At 46.3% G+C, this 20,156-nt stretch overlaps 1 protein-coding gene across 2 annotated transcripts in view; it reads left to right on the top strand.

Moving 5' to 3' along the window:
* Window positions 1-20,156, top strand: part of LOC106611061 (latent-transforming growth factor beta-binding protein 2) — a 158,404-nt gene that overhangs the window by 117,439 nt on the left and 20,809 nt on the right. For both annotated transcript variants that reach the window (XM_082955662.1, XM_014210912.3), the window contains exons 10-30: window positions 1,029-1,151; window positions 1,263-1,427; window positions 4,276-4,761; window positions 5,470-5,489; window positions 5,693-5,729; window positions 6,373-6,471; window positions 7,475-7,600; window positions 8,117-8,245; window positions 8,636-8,755; window positions 9,105-9,224; window positions 12,174-12,296; window positions 12,491-12,613; window positions 12,725-12,847; window positions 12,988-13,113; window positions 13,289-13,414; window positions 13,500-13,625; window positions 14,231-14,356; window positions 15,694-15,819; window positions 16,319-16,438; window positions 16,594-16,719; window positions 19,575-19,697. In XM_082955662.1, coding sequence (XP_082811788.1) covers window positions 1,029-1,151; window positions 1,263-1,427; window positions 4,276-4,761; window positions 5,470-5,489; window positions 5,693-5,729; window positions 6,373-6,471; window positions 7,475-7,600; window positions 8,117-8,245; window positions 8,636-8,755; window positions 9,105-9,224; window positions 12,174-12,296; window positions 12,491-12,613; window positions 12,725-12,847; window positions 12,988-13,113; window positions 13,289-13,414; window positions 13,500-13,625; window positions 14,231-14,356; window positions 15,694-15,819; window positions 16,319-16,438; window positions 16,594-16,719; window positions 19,575-19,697 — 2,793 coding nt within the window. The remainder of the gene's footprint in view (window positions 1-1,028; window positions 1,152-1,262; window positions 1,428-4,275; window positions 4,762-5,469; window positions 5,490-5,692; window positions 5,730-6,372; window positions 6,472-7,474; window positions 7,601-8,116; window positions 8,246-8,635; window positions 8,756-9,104; window positions 9,225-12,173; window positions 12,297-12,490; window positions 12,614-12,724; window positions 12,848-12,987; window positions 13,114-13,288; window positions 13,415-13,499; window positions 13,626-14,230; window positions 14,357-15,693; window positions 15,820-16,318; window positions 16,439-16,593; window positions 16,720-19,574; window positions 19,698-20,156) is intronic.

The raw sequence follows: 20,156 nt of genomic DNA, 5'->3' as shown, positions 1-20,156 counted from the left end.
GCATCTATCATATGTCATCTATCATATGTCATCTATCAAAAGTAATCTAGGGCGTCTATCATATGTTATCTATCATATGTCATCTATGGCATCTATCATATGTCATCTATGGCATCTATCATATGTCATCTATCATATGTCATCTAGGGCATCTATAAGTATGTGGACACCCCTTCAAATGAGTGGATTTGGCCATTTCAGCCACACCCGTTGCTGACAGTTGTACAGTATGAAGTCGAGCACGCAGCCATGCAATCTCCATAGACAAACATTGGCGGTAGAATGGCCCTACTGAAGAGCTCAGTGACATTCAACGTGGCACCGTCATAGGATGTCACCTTTCCAACAAGTCATTTTGTCAAATTTCTGCCCTGCTAGAGCTGCCCCGGTCAACTCTAAGTGTTGTTATTGTGAAGTGGAAACATCTAGGAGCAACAACGTCTCAGCGGCGAAGTGGTAGGCCACACAAACTCACAGAATGGGACCGCCGAGTGCTGAAGCGTGTAGTGTCTGTCCTCGGTTGCAACACTACCGAGTTCCAAACTGCCTCTGGAAGCAACGTCAACACAATAACTGTTCGTCGGGAGCTTCATGAAATGGGCTTCCATGGCCAACCAGCCGCACACAAGCCTAAGATCACCATGCACAATGCCAGCGTCTGCTGTAGTGGTGTAAAGCTCGCTGCCATTGAACTCTGGAGCAGTGGAAACCTGTTCTCTGGAATGATGAATCACGCTTCACCATCTGGGTTTGACGGATGCCAGGAGAACGCTACCTACCCAAATGCATAGTGCCAATTGTAAAGTTTGGTGGAGAAGAAATAATGGTCTGGGGCTGTTTTTCGTAGTTCGGGCTAGGCCCCTTAGTTCCAGTGAAGAGATATCTTTACACTACAGCATACAATGACATTATAGACAATTCTGTGATTCTAACTTTGTGGCAACAGTTTGGGGAAGGCCCTTTCCTGTTTCACGATGACAACCCAACAATCACATACTGTACTACCGTGGAGTGTTTTCTTTTCTCAGACATCAACGAGTGTCTGATGAACGGGATCTGTAAGAACGCCGAGTGTCTGAATACCAGAGGAAGCTACAGATGCACCTGTAAACCAGGCTACATGCTGGACCCTGCCAGGAGCCACTGTGTCTGTGAGTACTCCTACTGCCTGATGTTACGTCTGATGGTCTGTCTGTCTTATGGTGTTTCCTTGGTCTGTGAGGTCTGTCTCATTGAGGCTTGTATATGTTTTTTTCTGACAGCGGACAAGGCTGTGTCGGACCAGAGGGGGATGTGTTACCGCTCAGCGTCAGTGGGGACCTGCTCTCTGCCTCTCGCTCAGCACATTACCAAACAGATCTGCTGCTGCAGCCGTGTGGGCAAGGCCTGGGGCACGGCCTGCGAGAGGTGCCCTCTGCCAGACACAGGTACCCACACACACACTAACCCCACACCCACGTTCTCTATTTCTCTCTCTTTACTTAATCTCTCTCTCGCTCTCTCAACACTACAACCTCGATGAACTGGTTAAATATTTCTAGTTTGATTCACTTGGTGAACATTCATTGGCTGGGTTGGATTTTAACAGCGGGACGAAATGTGGGATCTTAGGCTGCGTATTGTGATGTTAATGAAAGCATACAGTACATGCTACTCAACACCACTGTCATTCAGGCTTCACTCACTATATTATACTGGCCTCGATAGCCCGCCGGTCATGTATTGCAGTTCAATGATGTATTGCAGTTCAATGATAACCCAATGTGTTTGATGTGGAATAAGATCAAAACAACAGAACCTTTATATGTTGAGACTGTATAATATTATAATAGTGGGAGTGAATCGTGTGTTATCACACAGGCCCTTGGAGAGAAACGTCAGTAATAGTCCAGCTATGTCTCCCAAAGAAAGAAAAACGAGTCAAGCCAAATCAAACATGGGCTGTGGTTGTCATCCTCTTTTTTTCTTGCCGATTTTATCTTCAAAGTCAAAGAAAAGACCATTATTTAGAGCAGTGACCGTTTTGGCAAGTGATTCATGGAGGTTGTCATAGATCAGATATCAGAGAGCCAGACCTCCATGGTGCTATGCCAGACTAGTGCTCTGGTCTATGTGTAGATGCAGTCCACATACAGCCTGATGACCCTGTCATCGCCAGACACTGACTTTTGTACAGATGAAGGATCTTCATTTGAAACAGTTTGCTACAGCAGGAAAATAATACTGCAGCTACAGGAGATTTGAATTATAATGTGGATTATAATTCATGGATATTTTTGTAGGGGTTGATACATTTTTCTTAAGGGAAAATCAAGTCTGAAATTTCAAAGTGGAAATTACAAACTTCAAAAGCCTTTTTAAACCTGAAATACGCTACACGCTTTACATTTCCTGCATTGCAGGAAGTTGTCCTGCAAAAGGGGGATCAAATTAAGATCCTACATCTGTATGGCGTGACAAGCTGTTAGAGCCATGTTGAACACAGAGCATCCAGACTCATTATTAGTCGTAATAGGAGCACATTGACTTGCCTTCCTGTCAGACTTAGAGCTCTGATGTGGAATTAGCCACAAATCCCCATCTCCATCCGCATTAGACAGATCAGTTAGGAGACTTCATCGTATCCCTACTTCTTGCATTTACAGTTACACCTAACCACAGTGCTGTCAGTATTGGTATCTATATTCCAGAGATTATTTGTCCATTATAAAATTGTCATGGAGGCCTGTGTTCCAGGTCAGGCAGGGTACAATACTATTTAACTGTAATGGATTCACCCCTGTTGAAATGTGTTGGGCGCCAACACAAAGAGATGCAATCACCTTCCTTTTACCTTCCTTCAGTCAGTCCTCCACACACTGGCACTGGCTCGCTTACTCACTCTTCTCCTGCCCAGAGTTCAAAGGTCAGTTAGTATTACATGATCCTCTACTTCCCCCCCTGACACTGCCCCCCTGACACTGCCCGCCTGACACTGCCCCCCTGACACTGCCCACCTGACACTGCCCACCTGACACTGCCCACCTGACACTGCCCCCCTGGCACTGCCCCCTGGCACTGCCCCCCTGACACTGCCCCCATGACACTGCCCCCCTGACACTGCCCCCCTGGCACTGCCCCCCTGGCACTGCCCCCCTGGCACTGCCCCCCTGGCACTGCCCTGAGTCTGTGTCTGAAACTAGGGATGTGACAAATGAAAAATAAATATATATCTTTAAACATAATTTTTTTCTTCGTTTAAATGCTGAGAAAAAAATAATCCAATTGCACGTGAATTCACAAGGCAAAATATGGTCCTGCTTATGACCACTAGGGGGTGATGCAGTTCCATCTACCGCAGTCATGGCTACTCCGCCCATCCATCCCCGGGTCTCACAGTGTGTCCCTTTCAGATGGTTAAGCATTGCACCTGTACTACATTTACTATACGTTTGCATTTTATCACCTTCACATTTACCTTCTCAAATTATTGTCGTACAGGACTTCGCTGCTGTCACTTGCCTTTCTCTGCCATTTTCCCAACTGTTAACGATTATGACGTAGTGGTGGAGAGTCAACTCCAAACGGAATGTTGTATCTCGCAATTTCTTGGCTTGCATGTGTCTCGCAACTTCAGTAAAGCAGGGCCCTATCATCAATGAATAGGCTAGGATATTCTACACGCAACAGACCGAAGACTGAACACACATTCGCATCATGAGCGAAGAGAAAGAGCAAGCGAGCCACCGCGAGGGAGAGAGGAGTGGGCAGGCACAAAGAACCGCATGTGTCTTGGTAATATGTATCTCGCATATTTACTAAAGTAGCCTAAAGTTCACATCTTCCTCTTTGGTTTTATTTCAATTACACAAATTTCCCCAGGCCTTTATAGCCTATCGTCTAGTTAGTGATAACTGCACTGGGGGGAAAAAATCGTTTTTAAGTTAGGGATTTTTTCTAAACGCTAACAATCCCAATTGAATTTAAACGTTCACACCCATCTGACACATCCAAATCCCCTTTGTGATAGCCTCTCTGACGGCTGTCACTTCCCTGGCAGCTCCCTCCCTGGCCATGGCTGAAACCCAATCCCCTTCACAGAGGAGAGACTACAGTATGGCATGCTGTACATAATGGTATTACATGGATGGCTTTTGGTATTGCTGCGAACACCAGACAGAAATACGACCCATAATTACTGTCTGGCAGCGTTTCATGTTAGCTCAGGAGCCCAAGGGGGGAATATGGCCTTATGATGTTTTCTATGGTTCTTTGTTTGCCCCTGTACGCCTGCAGACCATTTCAAGGAGATCTGTCCCGCTGGCCACGGCTACACATACTCGCGCTCCGACGTGCAGATCTCCCTGAGACAGCTGGAGGAAGAGGAGCTGAGGAGGACTGGCGTTTCCTGGGAGGCCCAAAACCCTAGCCACCCCCAACTGCCCCAGCAGCCAGCTCAGCCCCCGCAGCAGCTGCCCCACGTCCCACAGACCCCACAGATCCCACAGTACCCCTACCACCGCCAACCACATCAACCACAGCATCCACAACACCCCCACCAACCACAACACCCACAACACCCACAGGAGATACCCCACCACCCCCAGACCCCACGGTACCCTCATCAATCCCACAAACCCCACCATCCACAGCACCCTCAAGAGGTCCCCCAGACGCCCCAGATCCCCCAGTACCCTCACACCTCCCAACAACCACAACACCCTCTCCTTCCAGACCCAGACACCCAGCATCCAGCTGGGGAGACCCCCAGCCAGCCTCAAGGTGAGAACAATTATATTGTTATGCATATTTTATTGTGGTATTTGTGTCCAAATAAGGTAGCCAGTCGACCATTGATCATATTATTTCTACAACATACTATATTAAAATGGGTCTAAGTTTACGAGGTTACACAATGGAAAACCTTTTAGTAGACGAGGATAAAGTAGCTGTTTACACAGACGAAAACATCAACAGGATGTTTTTATCTCCACAAATAACAGGTTTATCCTCATCTACTAAATATCAAACCGTATTTGCTTCCCCTATCGGTCAGAATACACCTCCCAAAAGCATTTGAGCAGAGTACTTAATCCACACAGGTCAAACATCTGCGACCTCTGAATCTTCTGTGAAACATTCTTCTGATTTACAGTTATGAGATCATTTATCGGCATGGCCCGAGCAAAATGATTTATATAAGGAGACCATAAATATTTAGGGATTGTGTCTTCATTATCTGAGATATCTGTTTCAAGTGTTTCTATGGGCTGTATAGTACATTATCAGAGTGTAGGTCTTCTCCCTGGCTTTAGGGATAAATGTGCTGTAAGATGAGTTTTATTGGAAACAAAGACCTTAAGATGGCGTCTAAACAGTAAAACGCCCGATGAGAACATGGATTGATATCTCAATGACAATGCGCGGTAATGCTAACCGAATGTCAGTTTTCTCTACTGATAACACAGCCACTTCTCTCTCTCCTAACAGATGTGGAAATATTCAACCCGGTGAGTTCCTCTTCTCTCAGAAAAAAACACATGCTTTTGAAATGTTTATTTTAGAAGAAATCACAGCGTCTTAGCTTTAAGACTCCTATGGTATTAAGTAATTGCAATCGATATGAAAAAATACATTGACGGTAAAAACTGTCAGAAGAGAGAAACACATTTTGTTATAACCAAATTCGAACCTATTCTTGCTTATTCCACAGCGTCCTGTTGCGACTGACTCCCCATTGAAGTACCCAGGTAATGTATCTCAATCCCAATTCATCAAAGAACCTCGTCACAATGGTGTCTGTTCATATTCATAACTCATAATCACAGTTTCAGCCTGTAATTTACTGTGGTGTTTTTACACAGTGATCCGACACCTCATGGTGCATTGATAAAACCAATGAGAGTGCCAGAGAAAGCAGAGATTCATCAAGTAGTCAGGCACAAGGAGTGCTGATCCATTTTCTATAAATTGCTCACACAAAGCACACAGCAGAGGCAGCCTGCCTCGGGATTCCCCTGCCAATGAAAACATTGACAGTCTGTATGTTGAGTCGATCTATGGGTCCAGCTGATTGATGTCTGTTATCTGTTTTTAGCAAGCAGAAAAGGCGTATTTCACCTTTATATCACTGCCATGCTACCGTAGGAGGACCTTGTGAGTGATTGTCATGCCATTGCCAGTTGGAAAAGCAGATACTATGTCAGTCAGGGGAGAGTAGCAGCAGCCAAGGCTGTTGGATATCCAGTCTGCTCTCCCCATTGGCCCATTGACACGTTGACACCTCGTCTCTTTTCTCTCTTTCCCTCTCTGTCTTTCTTCTCTCTTTCTCTCTCTCTGTTTCTCTCTCTGTCTCTCTCCCTCTCTCTTGTCCCCCAACTCTGTCTCCGGTAGATGTGGTAGAGAAAGTGACTCCTGACTCTCCCATCAACCTGGGGCCTGAATCTGAGGGCAAGGACACAGCCTCCATCAATGTGGCCACTCAGGTCACAGGTGAGAGGCATGGTCACAGTACACTTCATGGTCTCCACTGCACTGGCCACTGTGCCTCAACATCCACTGATGCTAGATGAACAGTCCATTAGCAGATGCAGATTTAGTTTGATTTAATGGTGTGACAAGCTTTGGTAATTCAATGAATTGGAACAGTCTACTCATAATGCTCCCCAATAACTATTTAAATGTAGAATTGAAATTAAACTTTATGCTTTCTAGATACAAATGGGATTTCTCAGTTCATTTGTGACTTGAATGTCCAACAGGCCTGTTTGATAGACATTTCTTAGGGCTGACCTGTAGTGTAGCAAGGGGAAGCATAGGATGAATTGTCCTCTTAGTGGACCCTCTGCCCCAAGCCAACTTGGCTTCAGGCTTCCGAGCAGCACAGAGGGCGAGAAACCAGAGAGAGTGTGCCTTTTGGAAGAGGAAACTGTCTGGACTGGACAGACGCCAGGCCTGCATGAAAAGAAGAGAGAGAAGACTGTGTGTTTGTGACTCGCGGTCATCCTATGGAGAGGGTCAGAGCTCTGAGTCAAACCCAGCAGCCCACCCTCAGCTCATGTTTACAAGAACCACTTTGGACTGGAACAAACAACTGACAAGTCCAATGACAGGCTTAACAGTGCATGGCCCCTCCCTGTCATCCTGACTCTTAGTGAGCGCCCCCTGCCACATGTTTGAACACTACACCGCAGTAAAACGTGTCCCATCCATGCAGCCTGCCATAAAGCAGCCTGCGCGTTTCCATGGAGAATAACACGTGGTGGACGAGTAAACTTTCTTTGGAGTAGATCGTGTTTAAGAAGAGTGGAAAAGACAACTTAATAGGATAGGACGAACACGGCATGTCTGTTGGTATTGTATTGTATTGTATTGTATTGTATTGTATTGTATTGTATTGTATTGTATTGTATTGTATTGTATTGTGTTGTATTGTATTGTATTGTATTGTATTGAATGTTCACACAGGTAAGTCAGTGTCAGTATCTCCTCACAGATATTGACAAGTGCTCCATCACTCCAACCATATGTGGCCATGGGCTGTGTGTGCCAGTGCAGACAGGCTACACCTGCTACTGTGACCCCGGCTACAAGCTGAGCGCACTCCAGACCAACTGCATCGGTAAGACGGGAATAGCCGGGTGGGCAAAGGGGGCTTCTCCGGGAGTTCTGTCAGCTCTCCATATCATTGTCTCAACACGAGCCTCGCCGTTCACACCACATACGATACAAGCACAGAGGCCTTGAGAACTCAAGAGCCAAGTGAAAGCGATCCCTGTGTTTATGTTGACCCTTTATGCAACGCCTGACAACAAGGTCGGAGCAATCCAGAGAGCTGCCACAGAGCTGTGATCCGTTACCTCACTCTGCAGTCGCCGTCCAAACCCTGCTCTGGCCCATCACTGAGGAATGCTTGCACTCCACTCTGCACTGTGGAGGGGCTCCAGAGTGAAGGGTTGGAAAGGACAAGGTTTCCAGTGGTGAAATGGAACTGAAATGGAACACTCTGGCCTTTCTCCCCCCTCTTTCTTTCTCTCTGTATCTCTCTCTCTCTTTATTTGTTTCTTTCTGTCTCTCTCCCCTCCCCTCTCTCTCTCTCCCTCTCTGTCTGTCTCCCTCCTTCCCTCTCTCTGTCCAGATGTGAATGAGTGTGAGGGGGACCCTTGTGGAGGGAAGGGCCGTTGTGTGAACACCTTTGGCTCCTACACCTGCCAATGCTACAGCGGCTACAGCCAGGTCATCACCCAGAACAGGAAGTTCTGCCAGGGTGAGATGGGGAAAAGCATGTTGGGTGCTGTAGTTTTAGGAAGGGACGTTCACCCAGTGATGTTCTCACTGCTCACATAAATACTGTACTAGCTGGTGCTCTCACACGAGAATACTAGCTAAAGCACTCCCCAGAGCGACCAGGGGAACTGAGAGACAGATTTAAATATGAATTATGCTCTAAGAAGACACATTTGAGCTTTTTAAACATGCTATATAAGTGTAATGTGCCATCATTTTCAAACAGTCTTTTATGTTGTATTTCAAGGCAATTTAAGGCAATTTAAGGCCAATTTCAGACTAGCAATGTTTCTCTAATGAGCCAGATTCATAGAACAATAGCCACTCTTTGTTACTTCCCTCTCTGACTTGTTTTGGGGATTCTGTGCAGATATAAATGAGTGTGACATGGCCAACAAGTGCCAGGATGGTGACTGTGTCAACACAGAGGGATCTTACACCTGTGAATGCAAGAGTGGCTACGCCAAGTCCTGGAAAGGGCAGTGTGAAGGTGAATCCAGCACAGAGACAGACAACCTTAATACTCTGTACTTTCAGAACATCCACAGAACATCACAATGCTGGCCATGGGTGTTTATTGGCTGCACTGGGTTTATATCTAATCCAGCCACAGAACAGGCATTGTTGTATTTTCCTCAGCTCTGAGCCAGGGGAAAAACAAAGTGGAGACTTTAAATAGGAGGCAATACCAGAGGGAGGATATGGGCATGATTATTGGTGTGTGTGTGTGCATGTGTGCGTGCGAGTGCCCATGTAAATGCAGAGACTAGATCCAGGCTTATCTTAATGGTATTTCCTCAACTCCACTCTCTCCTCTCCCTCCCCTGTTCCATTGCCAGACGTAAATGAGTGCCAGGGCCCCAGCTCGTGCCCCAGTGGAAGGTGTGTCAACACCCCAGGCTCCTTCCAGTGCCAGGCCTGTGGCCCCGGGTTCAGGGCTGCCAGCGGGAGATGTCTGGGTAAGATGGGCCTCCAGGGGCCATGCCTGGAAATAAGCTGGGTTTCCCTCTTAAACTTCTTTATGATTGGATAATATTCCCCCAGCCTGCCTGGCACACTTTACGTGAGCAAAGCTTGCAGTTGGCAACACCAGAAATGACCAATGAGACGTCATCGGTGCAACAGTGAATGGTCTTAAGGACATGTTGACAGGCCTGATACTCTACAGTTTGCAACCACACTGGACTGAATTAGATTTTTCACTCAAAGGGCTGGAGTCATTAAGGATAGTGGAAAATGTATTTCATGCTGTTATACTCTTTTCAAAGGGGTTAATATTGGATGTTTTATGTGCAGGGGACTACCACAGCACCCCAACCACAGCACTCGCAGGAGAGGCCATGGTGGGGCTTGAGTGATGGCTCTCTCATAGCGTGGGCAATGATTTAGTGACTCATAGGCTAGGTCCTTCTCTCCCTCACTCTTTAACCTTCCAGTTGCTCTATTATTTTTGTAATATCTGCCCATCCCCACCAATCCCTAACCCCCAGGGCCAGACCCATATTGTTTAACCCCCTAGAGTCGATGTCCACGCCCCCGCTGAAATTTTATTAGCATAACAAAAAAAATCTCCATAAAAATCTGTCAGTTTAAGCTCGAGATGTCCGTTTTTTTTTACATTGGATGCGTCTTATTATGCCGATGTTGCACTTCCGCATCTGCGGTGAAAGGTGACAGGTGTTTGTCAGACCAAATCGTCTGTAGCGTCCGAACGGTTTGGGCTACACACTAATATGACCCCTCTGTAGAAAGGTGAGACTCTCATGAACACGTAGATGTTTTGCTCTAGGACGCCCACAGGCTGAACAAGACTCGTCTGAAGGGTCTCCCGGTACCAGTTGAAAACATTTATAGAAGGACTATAAATATGGAAACTGTTTAATGCCAAGATTAAGGGGTTAAAAACGTGAAAAAAAGAACAAATGTTGCCTGATTTTTCTTATATCTCTCAGATATAGGACAGACACTTCAGAACAAACTTATTTATTTAATTTTTTTTTTGGGGGGGGGGGGGGGGGACTATCTGTTGTTCTGTGTAGTGAACCTGTTATTCAATGCGTTTGTATGGGCTAATAGCAGTAAGGCCAAATAAAAATGTTACTCAAATATTTCTAAAAAAAATTTAAAAATACTTCAAGGGGTCTTAAAATTCTAAATGAAATAGCTAAATGATCCTTGGTATGACATTCTTAAAACAATTCCATATAGCTTAGTAGAACCCCCCCTCTGGCTTAGACAGTGCTTAGACTGTTATGGGTTAAACATATCACCCTTGTTATTGCTGATCTTTTCACATCATCTGCTGCTGTAAAAGATTGTTTGTAATACTTCAATTTGTGAGAGTCAAAATATTTTCCCTTGGCCACAGCCTTAAACAAACAGCCTATTATTTTTGGATGGCTCTGGCCTCTGCAGTGGAGCCCAGCGGGGCTATGTCTTTATTACTGGGTCAAGGGGAGAGGACTGGAGTGATGACTGAGATGTATGAAGGGGTCAAGGGGTCAATATTACCCAACTGTCAGACAAACAGGGCCGTGGTTAGTCACTCGTATAACTGCCTCTGTTACACTATAAAACCACTACGGGGGTTTATAAGGCTTCAATACACAATGCATGACACACTAGGTCTGTAGCATGCTGAACGAGCCAACGTCACCTAACCTTGAGGTGTTCCTGTTACGTAAGACGCTCCTGGCTGGTATTGTGACGTCTTCTCCTTCTCGCCTCCTCCAGAAAAATATTGTATCCTTCAGCGTCTGAGGTGATTATTGTGTGAAGGTCAAGTCCTCCCTGACTGAGCTGGCCTGTGAAAGGTGAACTTATCCAGGCAGGTTTTTTGGCCCGTTCTATAACTTCTTCCCAATGATTCGTATGACGGAAGAAGGCTCGACCTTACCTTACGGGCTCTTTGATTACTCCCGTTTTATTACTTTCCTTCAAAGAAAACAGTACATGGGCTCCATTATTTTCCGCTAGTAGGTCTTTAAACAAATACAATCAATGCACTCATAGCGTTCTATATTGTGATGTGGAGTATGACTAGCTGCTGAGTTGCACTTCCTCTGTAAATGAGGTGGAACAGAGGAGCTAAATAAAGTTGGTTCAAAACCCCCACTAACAGGCTAATATCCACATGGGTGAAGGAACTCAACTAAACCAGGGACCATGTATGCAAGCAGCGTGTGTGTTCTCTATGTTTGTTTCCAGTGTTTGCCTCAGTCAATTGCCTGTAGCACAGTAGTTGGAGCCCAATTGGCTGCGTTGTGGATAAGCCTAATTGGTTGTGCGATAGAGAGAACAGCTCCAGTCTCATGTCAGGCTTATCGTAGAGGACTGAGAGATGCCAGGAGATTGCAGAAACAAAGTTTTGGGCCCTACTGACAGACGTCTGGCTACAGCCACCGCGAGACGAGACACACAAAGCCCTGCCTGTGTTCCACTGGATGTTTTCAGTGCAGTAGCCCTCTGTTTCTACTGTGTCATTCACCTCACACTGAACCTGCCCACACAACTGTGTTGAGAGAGTTGTACTCTGCCCACTCACACACTCACAGACACACAGATGCTCTCTATCACACGCACAGAGGAAAGAGCTGCCGGGCAAATTCTTGGAGAGCCATGAAATATAGTCTTTGTTTTATGCCTTTTTGGAGTCAACTAAAACAACGTTTCTGTATGATTTCTTCCACAGAAATAACTTGTTATTGTCATGTGTATTGACTTAGAGCATGAATTGGAAAAGATTAAGGCAGGACAATAGATAATAACAAACATTCACGGGGTACAGTATATTCCAACTAATCATGACGTGGGTTCTGGGTGTTTTACTGTCTGAAATCTGTCACAGTGAAACTCATGTGTCTTGGTGCGTGGTGACCTCAATGTTGGCGACCTGTCTTGACCCTCAGATGTCAACGAGTGTTTGGACCAATCGGTGTGCGCCCACGGTAGGTGTGTCAACTCCGAGGGCTCCTACAGCTGCAGCTGTTACCAAGGATACCGGGCCTCTCTGGACAACAGCAGTTGCCAAGGTACTTGTTTGTGAAAACATAAGTTCCACATCATTCATTCTCCAGTTTCGGTAATTAAAATAAACAGTTCTCTGAAGTGGAAATGGTGCTACTGAAGAAGCCTTTGAGGTCCAGGTTTTTTGTAATAAATGTTGTTAACAGTGAGGATGAGCGGTGGTTTAACAAGGTCCTCTAACATACTGTCTTTTCTCCAGATGTGGATGAGTGTCTGCTCCCTGGAGCCTGTCTCCATGGCAGGTGTGTCAATCTGGATGGCTCCCACAGGTGCAGCTGTAACCCTGGTTACCAAAGCGCTCCAGACGGCAGGGCCTGTGAAGGTCTGTAAAAGATTAGATATGTGGAATATGAGCCTTCACGGCATGCCGCTGTTCTCCTCGAGCTCTGAGCTCTCTATGGCTCTTTTAATGCCTCATCGTTGTTTTTATTAGATGTTGACGAATGTGCTACACCTGTGTGCCCCGCGGGAATTTGCACCAATTCCGAAGGTTCCTACTCATGCGAGAACTGCCGACCTGGATTCCAGCGCTCAGCGGATGGACAGAGATGTGAAGGTATGGAACCCGTTCAACCCTTAGCATTTCAGGCAACATGGTGAAGGATCATCATCCACCATGGACAGATATGGTGCATGTCAGACAGTGTGTAGCATCCTACTGCTCATTTTTCATGACAATCTGTCATTTTATTCCAGATGTGGATGAGTGCTCCAAGGCAGACATGTGTCTGGGAGGGGTGTGTGCCAACACAGAGGGCTCCTTCACCTGCACCCGCTGTAAAGACGGATACAGGGTGTCCCAGGACAGGCAGAGGTGTGAGGGTGAGTCCAGCCAAAGCCTTCCCCAGCTGGAACACTCACCCACGCCTTCTGTAAAGATGTATAACTGTCTCTGTTACTGTGATCTAGGTGTGTCTTAGAACTGTAACGCAATACTTGTATATAGTTTGTTTGCCAATAGTAATTAATGTCTGTGCTGGCCTGGTGTCTCCTCCAGATATTGATGAGTGCCGGTCTGGGTCTGTGTGTGCTAACGGGATCTGTCTGAACTCTGAGGGCTCCTTCTCTTGCATCACCTGTCCCTCAGGCTACAGCGTCTCCCTAGATGGAGAGCTGTGTGAAGGTCGGTCCATTCTCCCTGAAACCACATCTAATGGTCCATCGAAGGAGTGGTGTTTTACTTAGTAGTCCGTATTGGTGTATTACAGATATTGATGAGTGTGAGCTGCCCACTACGTGCCCCAGGGGAACATGCACCAACACTGAGGGTTCCTTCACCTGCACCACCTGTGGGTCAGGCTATAGAGTGACTGAGGATGGGCTGGAGTGTGATGGTGAGTCTTGGACGCATTTCCTGCGTACATGTGAGTTGGTGTGTGCGTTACCAGGCCATGTGTTACCGAGTGCTCTATGAGCATGTTAGGCTCTGCCCTCTGCACTCTGCCCTGCCTGTGACAGATGTGAGAGAGTGTGCCAGGTAACGCCCCCATTGGGCCCTGCGTGAGTCCAGCCAAGCCTCTCTCCCACATCGCCTTTTGTTAACAGCAGGCTCAGGTTGTCTGTAAATGATGTCAGGTGTGACGGATTGGACCAAAGCCCCTCTCCTTAGCTAAAGATCCCAAAATACTCCTCCCAGACATCACATCATAACTGGATCCTGCATCCCTCTCCCTCTGGCACCATCCATCTGATCCGCGTTCAAAAGAAAGAGACATGGGCTTCAAATAAAACACAGTGAAGTCAGCCTGTCCCACTGATAGATCAGCGGGAGAGATAGATGTGTTGACAGTGGAACTTTATGCCATATCAATTAGAAACTGATCGAAATGATTACATGTGGCATGTAGTCATGTTTTCCACCAGGCATTCTATCCTCTGCTGCTGTTCAGGTATGTAGTTAACTGGCCTTCTCTCTCTGTTTCTCTGTCCTGTTGTTCAGATGTGGATGAGTGCTTGGTGGCTAACGTGTGCCCAGGCCAGCTGTGTAGGAACAGTCCCGGATCCTTCTCCTGCAGCAGCTGTGGGACTGGCTTTACCCTGTCTGAGGATGGCTCCCACTGCCAGGGTAAGACTGTCTAACCTCTGGAACACACTCACCTCCGCCCTCCTATTCTTCTCCCCAAGATGCACAGCACAGATCCAGTTCATACTCTAATGTCATTTAATGGAAGGGTGGATTGAGACTAGGAAGAAGATCTCCTTTTTGAAATGTTTTTTGCCCTGGGAAAATCCTGAAAACAAGTCCAAGTCAGACTTTGATTGGATTTTAATGGATGTCTTCATGCCAGGGAAAGATTAACGGCTTAATTTGAAATGAAACCAACCACTCCCCAGCTCCTACGCAGCCAGCACAAACTGTGGAACTCCTCTGTTGACCCACAGGCAAACCAAAAGCCATTCCATTCACTTAACAATGGCCTTCACTATTTCCCTCGTAAGAAATACAATCTGTACCAGAGCAAGGAATTTCCAATGATCACATAACAGAGAGCCATGAGTGTTTGTTGATACAGTAATTATACACCACCTGTAATAGCTTGCTGTTTTGGAATAGATGCCTGTCCTGCATACTTCTCTCCACCCTTTTTAATAAAGCACTGTCAGTGCAAGCTAATAAAGGAGGCTTTGCTTACTGTCCTTGCATTCAGTCATGAGTCATGTTGTCAGGCCGGAGACAGACTGAGAGACTGGCTCCTTGCATTCAGTCATGAGTCATGTTGTCAGGCCGGAGACAGACTGAGAGACTGGCTCCTTGCATTGTCATGAGTCATGTTTTCAGGCCCGGAGACAGACTGAGAGACTGGCTCCTTGCATTCAGTCATTAGTCATGTTGTCAGGCAGGAGACAGACTGAGAGACTGGCTCCTTGCATTCAGTCATTAGTCATGTTGTCAGGCCAGAGACAGACTGAGAGACTGGCTCCTTGCATTCAGTCATTAGTCATGTTGTCAGGCCAGAGACAGACTGAGAGACTGGCTCCTTGCATTCAGTCATTAGTCATGTTGTCAGGCCAGAGACAGACTGAGAGACTGGCTCCTTGCATTCAGTCATGAGTCATGTTGTCAGGCCGGAGACAGACTGAGAGACTGGCTCCTTGCATTCAGTCATTAGTCATGTTGTCAGGCCAGAGACAGACTGAGAGACTGGCTCCTTAGGCTAGATCTGACCTCACTCATGTTATGATGCTCTCTCTCTTTTCTCTCTCTCCCCTCTCTGTCTCCGTCTCTCTTCTCTCTGTCTCTCTCCTCTCTTTCTTTCATTCATTCTCTCTTTCTCTCCTCTCTCTCTGTCTCCATCTCTCTTCTCTCTGTCTCTCTCCTCTCTTTCTCTCCTCTCTCTCTCCTCTCTCTCTCTCTCTCTCTCTCTCTCTCTCTCTCTCTCTCTCTCACTCTCTCTCTCTCAGACATAAATGAGTGCCTGTCCCCAGGGGTCTGTCCCATGGGCGTTTGCAGCAACACAGAGGGCTCCTACTCCTGTATGACCTGTGACCTTGGCTTCACGCTGGCGCCCAATGGGCTCACCTGTGAAGGTACTACTTTTTTACCTGGGACTAAACTCTAATGACCCTTCACTCCTGCTTGAAGTTCTCCTCTTATGCTGATGATTTATTTGTAGTCAGTCACAGCTCTGCGTGGTAGACGAGTACCTGCAGATCAGTGGAGGCTGGAATGGAGCAAATGGAATGGCATCAAACATCTGGAAACTATGTGTATGATGTGTTTGATACCATTCCACTGATTCCGCTCCAGTCATTACCACGAGCCCATCCTCCCCAATTAAGGTGCCACCAACCTCCTGTGCAGTAGATGCGATTTGAGTCGTCATAATTCCCTGATGTAAAAGATGAAAATGATGTATATTCATGTGGGAGGTTGTGACACTTTCCTTGAAGTTTTGGCCGTTTTATTTGGAGGACAAAGTGAGGACCCACTTGGATTAAGACCTAATGACCTCCCAGCTGTGGTGGGAATGTGTCACGCTACATTACGCACTGTGTGTGTCTGTTTCCCCTACGTGTCCCCCGACAGACATCAACGAGTGTGAGGACCACGGTCTGTGTCTGGCAGGACAGTGTACCAACAACCCTGGTTCATACAGCTGCTCCTGTCCCCCGGGCCTGGAGATGGTGGACGGGACATCTTGCAGAGGTACACACACTCACACCCTCTCTCTTAGGATGGGGGGGGGGGGTGACGTCCTCTCCTGTTCAGCTGTGTGTGTATTGATGAACTGTCCTTGATTAACTATCCGATTAGCCTGTCATGTTGTCATGTTTGCCTCTGTGTGTGTGTATGTATTACAGATGTGGATGAGTGTCAGTCTGGGGGGATCTGTGGAGATGGGGACTGTCTAAACACAGTGGGTTCCTACCTCTGCAAATGTCCTGATGGATACACCACAGGCACCACAGATGGAATTGGCTGCCAAGGTGAGAGAGAACAATATATACTGTTTATAACTAACTACCAACTGGTTTGAATGTATTACCACAACGAGCACAAGCCACATGCCCCTCTCCTGTCTGGGTGAGGGCAGACAGTGCATGCAGAGGGCAGCTTGTACTCCCTGACCCTGTCTCTCTCAGGGCTGACCCCTCTCCCCCCTGACCCTCTGCTCCTGCTCTGGGGTGCCTGGGTGTCCACTTGTTCCCCAGACCAGTTAGGCAGCAGTCATCAAACCCAGACATTGTTTCTAACAGGCCATGGCCAGACATCAACCGTCTCACTGCTCCCCCTCTCTCAGCTCCACTGGACCAGGTTTGATGTCATTCCAGCCGCACCCACTGCCCTGGTCACAACAGAGGGGGAAAAAATGCTGCTCCTAATTGTTGGCAAGAGAGCTAGCTAGCCTTTCACTGAAACCTTCTGGAGCATTAGCTGTCAAAATACAGAGAAATGGAACCCTCTGGGAGAATCAATATGAAGGGAACATAACTCAGGCTAAATGTCTGACCTGCGTATTATTGATTCTGGTATAGTTTACTGCTGAAGGGTACCAAGAGTTAGCATAGCCTGGATGAAAAAACTTTGGGCAGTACACTGAGCATGTTATCCCTCTAGAGGGATGTGAAGCAGGTAAGTGTAGAGCAAGACCACTCTCTGGGGGTAGAGGATCCTGGAGGGGGTTATGAGGCCCCGAGACGTCTTCCAGCCATTCATTTACATGTTAGTCATTTAGCAGACACTCTTATCCAAGGACACATCAACAGATGTTTACCTAGTCAGCTTGGGGATTCGAACCAACGACCTTTCGGATACTGGCCCCACGCTCGTAACCGCAAGGCTACCTACCGCCGCATACGTACCCAGCAGGCTAGGCAGCCCCTCCCCAGTAGCCAGTGCTGATGGCTAGGCTCTCCCTGATGTCCCCTGGGCTGTGGCCATGTACTACAGCACCACACCAGTGAGCAAGGCAGACCCAACCGGCACACTCCCCTGGCCCTCTGCCACAGCAAATATTGTCCTTTAATTATCCTATAAATCAGATGCTGGGTATATTTTCATGCCGTCTGCTGTTGTGTGTGCAGCGCTGACACAATGAAAGCCAGGCCTCTCTGCCATGGGCCCTGCAGGGAGAGGAGAGGGGGTACATGGGATGGAGGGGGTCAGGTGAGCCCAGAGTGTTTGGTCCTCTGGTTGGAACACAGGTGGACTGGCTGGATAGATGGTTGCTTAAAGGGCAATGGGCACTTTCACTGTCTGGGACTCAACAGTGGACATAGGACTAATATAAATCACAAAGATGAACTAATCACTTGTCAATCTAGCATAACCTGCCATGCAGCTCTGTTTGAGATAAATCATTGCTATAAATGTTTGTTATTGAATCATATAGTTCTTAAACTGGAACATAAATTGGGGTGTTTACCTAGACACTTCTCAGACTATTTTGTTCCCTGTACCTCCATACATGTGTTTACTATCTACCTTGAGAGATTTGTCTCATTATCAGCCCTTGGCAGAAGAAGAGGGGCTTTTCATTCCTGTTCTATTTTTGTTGCTTTTCTGCCTTGCCCCCACTTATTATTCAGTCCAAATACCTTGTAAGTTATGTTGTAATGTGGCAATTATCCACCAATCTACATTTAATCAAGCATAAAGCCATCATTATAAATGTTTTACTAGTCGGAGTGAATGTTCCCAGACCAATAGCTAACCCAGTAAACCGGGAACATTCCCAGGACATTATCTAAGATTCCCATTAAGTTTTAGAAAGGATTTGATCTAACATTAGGATTATAACATCCGAAAAACATTCAAAGAATATTTTTGATAACCAAATCTTATTTTTTCAGTATATATAACCATGGCAGTATGTTCAATCGTTAGCCTTCTTAGACATAACTAACCCAGGGATATACTGTTAACTGGGTTATTCACCATCACGACACTCATACTCTTTATATGCTGCGTACTTCTGGGCCATAATTACAAGGTTTTCAAGACTATGAGTGCTGATCTAGGATCACTTTTGTTTTTTAGTTAATGAAAAATAAGATAGCTGGGATCATATCAAGCTTCTCAAATTAGGAATTATATCGTGTTAAAGAAAAAGTTAAACAGTACATTTTTACAGAATGTTTTATTTTCTACAGTTAATCTAAATTCTGCCTGGATTTCTATATCTAAATGAAATAAAGACATCCTCTCTTCTAGTAGATTATATCTGAGCCTCAACCGTTTTTTGGTTAAATAATATGTGGGATTGAACCTACAATCTTCAGATCTACAGCAAGATCATTAACCCTCGTTGTATAATCATCAACCCTCGTTGTATAATCACCAACCCTCGTTGTATAATCACCAACCCTCGTTGTATAATCATCAACCCTCGTATAATCATCAACCCTCGTTGTATAATCATCAGCACGACTGGACAGTTTTTGTGTTATGAGAAAATTTGCCAGAACCTAACTAATGTTCTGGGAACTTGCCTAGAACAAATTCTGGTTTGCTGGGAAGGTACATCGTTTTTTTTCTTCATATTTCCTGTTTGCCAGTACAGTGTTCCAAATGGGCAGTGTATCTTACTCTCAGACAAACCCTTGACTGCACACATTATTTTTCTTCATGCTAAAAGAGAATGAGATTCTCAGTGGGTGAACTGATTCATATTGTACCAAAGGAGATAATACTTCAAGACTGTAATCAACATAGAAAACTTAACAATCATTTCCTTTCACACTTTCCTCTCCATTTGTCTCTTTTTCTCTCGGTCGCACTCTTCCCTCGTCTCTCTCTTTCACTCTCTCTCTCCCCCCTCTCATCCTCCTTTCTCCTCCAGATGTTGATGAGTGCAGCAAGGATGGCGTGTGCTCCCATGGTCAGTGTCTAAACAAGGCTGGCTCCTACATCTGCCTTTGTGAGGCTGGCTTCAAGTACTCTACAGACACAGCCGACTGTGAGGGTAAGAACACTACCAACCTCATACCTCCCTCACTCTTCCCACAACAAGCCACTGCTTCTGCCCCAGCTGAATCACTACATTCTCACAACATTTCAGCAGAGTTAATAGAATGTTCTGGTCCATTTAGACCAGAGTTCGCATCCCGGTGTAACACATTGATTATGTAGCTGTAATCAGTTTGGTTTCAGTGGTAACGTTCCCTCAGTGAGAGAGTCCAATCCTGGCTCAGAGGCTTTCCTCTGGCTGTAGCCTTGCGTAAGGGAGCTCCCAGTGACTGGAGCTCTCCTTCCCATCTCCCCTTTGGGGGGTGAATTAACTCATTGTGGGATGGAGGTGATTCTCCCTCTGGAACGTCTCCCTTTGCTCCTTCACACGTTTTTCAGTTGCTGTAAAATATTGCTCTTGGCCATGCTGCTGCTGAGCAGCACCACAGGCCTCCTGGCCGGGCCTACTCATGCT

Source organism: Salmo salar, chromosome 09, assembly GCF_965601325.2.
Source record: "Salmo salar chromosome 09, fSalSal1, whole genome shotgun sequence".
Taxonomy (NCBI): domain Eukaryota; kingdom Metazoa; phylum Chordata; class Actinopteri; order Salmoniformes; family Salmonidae; genus Salmo; species Salmo salar.
This window is presented reverse-complemented; position numbering and strand designations above follow the sequence as displayed.